Source organism: Anopheles bellator, chromosome 2, assembly GCF_943735745.2.
Source record: "Anopheles bellator chromosome 2, idAnoBellAS_SP24_06.2, whole genome shotgun sequence".
NCBI lineage: Eukaryota > Metazoa > Arthropoda > Insecta > Diptera > Culicidae > Anopheles > Anopheles bellator.
The window spans coordinates 67736827-67745878 of NC_071286.1; the positions used below are offsets into that span (position 1 = coordinate 67736827).

The 9052-nt window shown below is 44.1% G+C and overlaps 1 protein-coding gene across 1 annotated transcript in view; it reads right to left on the reverse strand.

Annotated features, from left to right (window-relative positions):
• Positions 1 to 9052, reverse strand: part of LOC131207916 (nitric oxide synthase) — a 49369-nt gene that overhangs the window by 24213 nt on the left and 16104 nt on the right. The window contains exon 2 of the mRNA XM_058200552.1: positions 5849 to 5985. Coding sequence (XP_058056535.1) covers positions 5849 to 5985 — 137 coding nt within the window. The remainder of the gene's footprint in view (positions 1 to 5848; positions 5986 to 9052) is intronic.

Below are 9052 nucleotides of genomic sequence, written 5' to 3' on the forward strand. Positions count from 1 at the left end.
TACCGGCCATCGTGAGGATCGTAAATCCTTCTACATTGTGTCAGTTCGATTGTCGTCGAAAAAATATGTACAAACCGTTAGCGAAAGGAAAGCCAAAATAAATTAACCGTAGCCAATCGAAAATCATTCGCCTACGATGAGGTCATTGAGCACCGAAGGAAAAAAGCGGCTACCACAGTTCCTCTCGAAGGACTATCGTCTCCAAGGATCGATCAATCGAAGACAGCATCAATGACTGTGGATTCTGTCACGATAGGCTGTCATGCAGCTCACAAATCGCCGCTGTCCCGAAACAACGATCCGGACGAGACCACAATAATAATTCACGAAACAATTTTCATCAAGGGGCACGGGGCAAGGGAATGCAAAGTAACAGAAATCGAATCACTATTTGATCGACAACTCGTTATGTTCCGTGGCTCAATTATTCGCCAGGTGATTATCGAACCCCCGTAAATACATTACTGTGGTAAACCGTACGCCATCACGTAGTGTCGTTACATTGGCCAACGAAACACAAGCCAACCGAAAACCGATGGAATTGGTTCGTAATGAAATCGCTTATTAACAGGGTGCCGTGCTCGAGGCGTGTCAAAAGCAAATATTTTCGGAAAATGGGGCTCTCAGTGCCGGTGTTGGTGCCGACGGTCATCGAGTGGAAACGGTGGAAAACATGTTGCAATGTGAGCCGAAACGTTCCGAACCGCAAAAGCCATTTCCGGTTGGGTAACGTGGCGAATGTAAACACGTGGATTGCCCACAATCAACGTGCCGGGAGGCAGCTACGGCCCTTGCAGCCGAAACGATCGTAGCAAAACCGTTGTAGACTTGCGAAAATCGAAAGTCAGCATGAGTGATTTATTCACCATTCACACCAACACGTTGCCCGAACCGGAAAGTGCACCAGAAGTGGAGAAAAAACAATGGAAGCCAACATCGGAAGTTGGGCTGTGGTCAAGCTGACCAGTGCCTGTTGGTAGAAAGATTTAGCTCGACACCTTTGCATAATTGTTTGTTTTGTGTGACCATTTGAATGGTACTTAGCCGGATTCTTGCGGTCCTCCAGCAGGCCCGAAGTCCGGAGTCAGATTCTATGGAGGGAATTTTCTTCGCCTCGTAGGTCTTCGGAGCGGCAATCTGGACGTGCTGTAAGTCACCGTCTTTGATGTCAAATGCTGGTCAGCTCAGCAGGACCAATGCCGTCGGTGCCAATAACGTGAGCCGCATGTTGAGTGGAAGGAAAGGACAATTGTTTTCTTGACAAGACACGACAAATGGAAAGACAATTGTTTCGGTCCCTCGATGGTGCTTGCTGAACACATTAACTATATCTGAAGGGATCGGTCACGTAGCAGAGCATTGACCGACGGTTGTTGGAGATGGAAGACAATCAACTTGTTTTTTCATCATAATAAATCACATGCTTCGTGATTTACTTGCACACTTGTGTCCATAGTTCAGCCCTAAGCAACAAGAGGCAACAATGAGTGATATCCAACATGAGTTTAGGCCTTCGTTGGCTTACTCAACATAAGTTATTTTGAGGCATACGACGAAACATTGAACTTAAAGGTCTGTCTAAATTGCGGTATACGTATTGACTATTGACGAAGTAATATGCTTTTAAAATCAAATATAAATGGCGATAGCGAAATAACTCACTAACAAGATGAAACTACTGTTGCTTCGCATTAATGGAGTACATGAGAAGTTATGCAAAACGCTCGGCTCGGTACCAGGTCACACCGAACGATTTAGTGCAGAAAATATGGTTTCCTCAATTCTGAAGAACGGGATAAATTGATTTACGTGAAAACGGGAAAACCTGTCACATGCAGGCTCGGAGTAGCTTCAGCCCCGGTTCGTTCAGCGACAGGAAGACTTCGTTCTTAAACACATGTCACATAAACTAATGCGGGATAGTTTAACTGGAACTGGTTTCCCCTTTCCCGCGATGGGTGAGAAAACTGTACGAGGATCTTGAAGAACGCGTGAGAGTTTCGCTCAAGGAAACTGCCTCATCGTACGGAATCCGTCCTCCAAATGGCAGCCAAGAGTAGCGAAAATGTGAAATCGTTTGAAAGTGACGGCGTTCGACACGAGGAAAGTGTACTTGCCCGAGGTGTCAGCCAAAGGCGGGGTCCGATTAAGCATTCAAAATCTTTCCCGTTAGGTTCGAAATACTAGTTGGGAGATAAGACCCGTTCCAGGAACATTGGGTAGCGACAGACATTCTGCATTTGCATCGCTCACGGGATCTCCGCGGAAGGTGTTTCACTCTTCAATTACCATAGAAATTGCGCATTGTTTGATGTGCACTTCGAATGCATCGCGTAGTTTTTCTGCTGATCCTGTCTTTCGAGACCATCGAAACGTTTCAAGCTTCTACCGATTGAGAAAAGTACACAGAGAGATTGTAAAAAGCCTTTCGAACCATAAAGGTCACTATAGTGAAGAATCATGTTGAATAAATGTTTTACAAAGATGCCAATGCTTGTAATACGCTGTAAACAGTTCATATAATTCATTGTAATTGTAATTCATTTGAACAACAAAGGTCACTATAGTGAAGAATCATGTTACATAAATGTTTTACAAAGATGCCAATGCTTGTAATACGCTGTAAACAGTTCATATAATTCATTGTAATTGTAATTCATTTGAACAACAGACTGCTATAAAAACAAGTGAATGTAGCTTCGCTTCTGTAAACCATTGTCTGTGATAGAACAATTTATCTAGCATCATTATTAGAAACCCCTAGTTGCGTACTGTCCCTTTTATTGATCACGATAATTAATTTTCGTCCTCGTATCGATTTTTTAAACTTTGGCTTTAAATACTTTTACAACAGGTCGTACATTTTTTATTTCATTTCGGAGTACCCGCTTTCGTGTCTTGTTTAAATTAACGGGTAGCATACCTTTCTATTGTGAAATTGGAAAAAATACCCTAGCATAATGAATGTACGAGAAACTTGAATACGAGAAAAAATCGGAAACGAAATACCAAAACCTTGATCCATGCCGGAGCAAAAGGATTCGGCCACGGGCTAGGGAGCCGCGTACGCGAAAGAATTTAAAATCGATCAATATTAAACGAAAAGTTTTCCCCCTATCAGAAGGTGTTTTTTCACGGTTTTCATTCAACCCAGTTACTTTGGGGGCCCTCGCTTTCGAATCACCTGACAGCAATTGGAAATTGATATGCTTCGAACCAGCTTAACTTTATTGGATTTTTTAACAAATAAAAAAAGGAAAGGAAAACAAGTGTACAAACTTAAAATATTCTCGTAAGCTTTCATGTCGGGTACTGTAAACTTCAACATGCGTGTTCACTACTCAAACACTGTTAGTTGAGATGCCCTTTCTTCAACCGGGTTTTTTTTGAAAGCACCCCGAAAAGCAGGTGGTTTGCACATTGCAACGATTGATTCCTGTTTTTTGGAACAACATATCCTTATTTTGGTTTACTAAGAATGCAGTGAATTTATTACATAAACAGCATCAGCATCCTATCCATTAATTTCTAAACTTCAATTTTATTTTACACCTTAAAATGATAATGACACCGTTTTCAGAAAGATTGAATTGTTTATTTTATTTATTTCAAACGAATAGTTCATTTTGCAATGCTGCCGCATTTAATGCTCTTCAAACTTTTGGTGCATGGATAATTATGTGAAACTTTTGGTTATGGTTCCCAAATTATCCTGAAGAGGTTCTGTTATCATACGATGAACGTTAATCAGCAGTAACAAACTGATAGCAGCGGCCCTTGCCAAACACATCTGTCGACGTCTCGACCAAACGACCGTTGACATTTTGCGAAGAACGAAGTTGTAGAGCCAGCGATGGATGCATCATTATGGCCATGTGTAATTGTTGAACGGTGTCAAAGATAGCACGCAAACTGGTACTAACGTACTAATGCCGCGGTTTGCACGGCCGAGTTCTGACAAGTTTCCGTAACCCCAAAAGCCACCACCACCAGTTAAGGGCTTCACGGTCACGACCAGCCTGCTGCATTGGGCGCACTAATGAGCAGGTGGTTGAGTGGGTTTCTCTGCATGTACCGGGCCTTTCGTCCTGCCACAGTGCATTGTTATCCCTGGGGCCGAATATTGAAACTCGCAAATACCAGCGGATGTAACGCACTTCGTTAGCGCTCCGAAACGTTCGCGGGTAATGGAAGTTTTGCAACCGAAATGAAGGATATCAGACCGGTTTCATCGCGGCATTGTCATCGAGCTGGCATTGAAACTAGTCCACGGTGGCGGCCATGTCTTTTGCCTGGCTACATGTCGCTATAGAAAAGAGGAGTTGAAGTTACGCGAACAAACTTTACCACTTTCGTTCTCGAGGTTAGACCCATAATGGGCTAATGTTGCGCACTCGCGAAACTTGAGTTAGTGAAACTTTTGCCCAACGTCCTGGGTGTGCTTTGAACTTGGTTAGATTACACATATTTTAATATGTGCTTTTTAGAGATTATATTGCACCATGCTACTAGGCTGATCACACATATCCTGCGGCATTCAAAACTGAAATCCTTGAATTTACAACTACATGTTGCCTATGAATCGGTTTTAAGCCGTTTGTGAATCGGTTATAAACCGGTTCAAGTAACTAGTAAACCGGTGAATTAAAATTATGTATTTTAATTTGTTGGCATTTTTTAGTTGAACCCAAAGTTTCGATTCTTAAGTTTATGTTTTTATGCAAAGAAAAGATTTATAAAGTTTGGAGTCTATATATTTAGGCAAATAATACCTTAATAAGAGTTCACACACTCTCTAGCTACAACTTTTGCTTTACCTATTCATAAACATTTTATTTCTATTCGTCGAATAAATGTTTCGTGTGCCATAAAGGCAATTGTTTAATATCGCAAAAGAGAGGCGATGGTAATATCGTTTCCCGGAGCAAAATGCTAAAACCAAACCCAAAAAGGCTTTCATATTCTAGCACGTACTTTAAAAAAGCAGTTTGCTGCAATGGATTCAAATATCGCCCTCCAGGGGGTCTGCCAAGTAGACCGAAAGTGTATCAAAGATATGCCCTCCCAGCTGGGTGGGACGAAAAAGAATTCCGACGAACGAGGCAAAAAGTAATCCACCTCAAGCAGCACTTCGCGAAGGAGTGCCGCCTCGCGGTGACGCTTAAAGGCGCCATGTGTCTCCCGTGACCTGCCATGAGCGACACAGATCCTTCACGCTGCGGCAGTTGCTTCTCGGCGGGATCCTTGAACGCTACGGCTTCCGTCCCAGTGTTTGTCGATATGTTTACAGTTCACCCTCCAGTTCAGCGTCCTGAATTCTTGGCTACGAGAATGCAGCGAAACGCCACACGCAGTGTATCCGGTTTTGTTTTGTTTTATAATACTTTTTTTGCTTCCTTTTGGCGACAGCCGACGAAGAAAGGAAACTGCGGTAGGAATCACATCGTGGCATTGAAACGAAGCACTTAAGGTGTGTTTCGTTGGGCCCGTAAAACAACAACAGCGGATGGATTGAGCCAAAAAATGGGCTACGTTATAACAGGTTGCCACGAGGCACCGAAAGGCGAAGCGCACCAGGCGCCTCCATCGAGTTTTGAAAGCATATTTCATATCATAACATATTTTATTGCTAACAGCAACATCCATGTATCCAACAATCATGTAATGCATATGAAATAACCGAGATCTCGTAGAACTATTTTCACCTGGAAAATGTTATAGCTCCTCTTAGCGTTTTAATTTTCAAACATAAATTGAAATCGCTGTGGGTAACTCACTCGAGAGCTCGAACTACCGGCTACTTCAGTCCACTGGTCGGTTCAATTTATCAACAATTTTCTCCACTTACCGACGGATCGAGGAGTAGTACTGGTCGAGAAAATCCTTTGCGTGCTGCAGCACCAGTTCCGGTTTGCGTGGCTCCGTGCCGATGAGATGCGGTGTCATGACGCTGCCCATGCAAACCTCACGCGAGCACAGCATCACCTGTGAAAGCAAGCAAACTTGGTTGGTAAGACGTAATCAAAAGCGTATGTGTCCGTTTCTTTCGCCGGCGAAAGCAACGAGGGCCACGAATTGTTTCTGCATGCGGTAAAAATCTCGACTTCAGCTTCGTTCGGTGAATGATGACAGTATGAAAAATTGCGCCATTCGCGTAAGCTCCCAGTGCGACCCCCTGGCGGACTCGTGTCCACCGCCCCACGGGAGTTTTGGCCAGAGGGTTGAGTTATGAGAAATATTAAATCGAGAGACATGTCAAATCGCTTCCGGTGTTCCTTCTGACGTAATCTCTCACAGTGCGCGGAGTCGGTGTAGGACAACAGCGACGGTGAAAAAATAACGTCGAAGAACAATTTACTTTGCTCTTGCACCATGGCCACAGAGAGTTATGGGTGCAGTTGTCGTGTGGTGAAGCATGTTGTGTGAATTATTTTTCCTGACCTCGCCCGCTTTGCGATTACCAGCAGCGGAAGCTTACCCAATTCCGGTACGGAACCAGAAAAAATGGAAACGGTGCCACCGGTGCACGAAGCGGTCTGTCGTCCTTTAAGTTTGTTTTTGGGATTTAGCGTAAAGGCTTGCGCCCCACTTTCGGGAGATTTGTCTTAGTAATGTTTCAATCAACCGCTGAAAAGTCGTTGGCAAACAGAACGCGAGCTTAAAATAAGATTTTTGAGAGTTAGCCATGGGTTGCAAAATGTTCAAGGCCACACTTTAATCAAGAAAGATCATCCTCGAAATGAGGTTCTTTAAGTATCTCCTATTCCATTCTTGGTGGTGTATTTTTCGTTTTTAAATATGTTTCAGATGCAGAATCGCAAAATAAACAACAGATTATTTCGTGGACACAGAACAGAATAAACCGCAACGTGAAATGGCCATGGCCTCATTTTCCAACAATTAGTACGTCCTAATATTCGGATGGCATCACGCACGGACCCACTTTCTATGCGTGAGGGTCTGATCTTGTTTCGTGAGACATTTTAATTCTCTCCCAGCGGGTCCAACATAAACTGAAACAATGTACCAGCGGTCGTGCTATTTCCGTCCACAAAGCCCGAATATGGAGTACGGCGTTTATTTCGTTTTCATTCACCCCAAATCCCATTGGAGTCCCCTATAACACCATCTCTGGCGAAGAACATGAACATCTACCAGTCCGACGTACCTTGAAGATGGTGACCCCGAACCCTGCGAACCTGCCCACCGGTTCGGCTTAATGCCCGTGAGTATAATTTCAATTTCGATTCTTCACGCTCAGTCTGGAAGCACCTGGTCAGTGGTGAAACGGGGGACACCAGGTGGGGCCGAACGCACTCCAACTTCATGAGCGCACGTTTCGACAACCGACCCTCAATAACGATGACAATTTTCATTTCATTTATTGTTATTCCTGTCTGGCGCATCGGGCACCAAAGGCCGTGTATGTTGGAACCCCGCCCGCTCGCACTTGTTAATGCTCCCGGAGTATTAGGTTGATCCTACCGGCGCTAGACCACGCGTGGCAGAATACAAAATGCGAACCTGCGAGCCTGGTGGTGAATAAGCCGAAGAATATTGCCTCCCAGGAGATGGAGCTTCGATGTTGCTTCGTAAGTTTAGTCGCAGGACCTTTTTCGTGCCGTTCGCTTACGTCATCAGGCACATTTGTTTTCTTGAATTTTGTTTACATTTTCATATTTATTTGAGCCTGAAAATGGGGTTGTTGTCCGCTTAAAGCAGAAACCCTCTCGAATGGGGAAAGAAAGGAGAAAAACTTTCCATTACAGGACACGGCGACCCGAACAGGAGGTATAAAAAATTCTCTCCGACATTCCCAGAAAAGCCGCAGGGGGCTGGTCAGCGGCACGAAGTCTATCTTATTCGTTGCGGCAGTGACGGCGACCGGACCATTAGCATAAACACTGTTGCGCTCCATTGGAAAACCTGTAAATGTTGGTGGAAATCCAAGGGCCTAGGGTTTTCGTAGAAATTGCACCGGTAAAACACACGCAAAACGAGACGAGCGCCGGTTGGACTTTGTGCGGTTACGAGAGGTAAACAACCATCGCACGTTACTACGAATTCGGACGAAATTGTTTTGAGTAAACAGATAAGCAAGTCGAGTTGGCGAACATAGTATTTACTTGTTGGATGTGTCAGTGCGTCAACAGGAGCAGAACCGAAACAAGATCGTTAGCGAGGACCTTTTCCAGAAGGAACAGTTATAAACGGTTTTATGGGGATGTCAACATATGCCTTTGAACAGCGTCGTTAGTAACACGAAAAGTTGAAATATTGTAGCAGCAGTCAGTACAAAGCGGGGTCACCGAATAACAAGACCGCCAAGCTTCCAACCGGCTTAGTGATCGTTTTCCCATTTTTCCGATCAGAATTCATCATTCACCGAATCGCATCTGGGTTGTGTGGTAATAATTGAATTATGATTGGAAATAAAATATTTATCGTTTCGGTGGCAGTCTGCTATTTCTGAACGGGAAAAAAGTGGCATACCGAGTTTCTTGCGCCGTAGAGAAGCGAAGAGAGTGATAAGAATTCATGGAAAATGTACAATTTCCTTTGCAGACGCCAATGAAGTAGACGTGGTCCGGTCGCACGGTTTCCGTCTTCCCACAGTATTGGCCACAATCGTATTGTATTGTTCAAAAATTTATTGCCATCTTATTATTTCACCGTCCAATAGACGCTACGCTGGAAACTTTTCCTCAGCATCGTTGGACTTCGTGTCCATCGTTTACAGCACAACGAAAAAGATGGTATTAATTTAGTGTACATCACTAATGGCTCTCTTCGTCTGCGCGCCACCAGCAGTGCGACTGCAACAGCGCCTTCAGCGTGGAATTGCAGTTCGTTGGACTTGTGGAGCAATAGATAAAAACCGAAATCCTCTATCATCCCGCTTGGAACGGGGTGGCGATAATTTATTAATAACGACCAAATGGGTAAGCTCATTTGCGCTCGTAAACTTCCCATTTGTTAGAGCATTTTTTATCGTTTCAGCCCTACGCCCTGCGGCGTAGCTTCGGAGTTCGTCCCGTTTAACCTTCCTTCC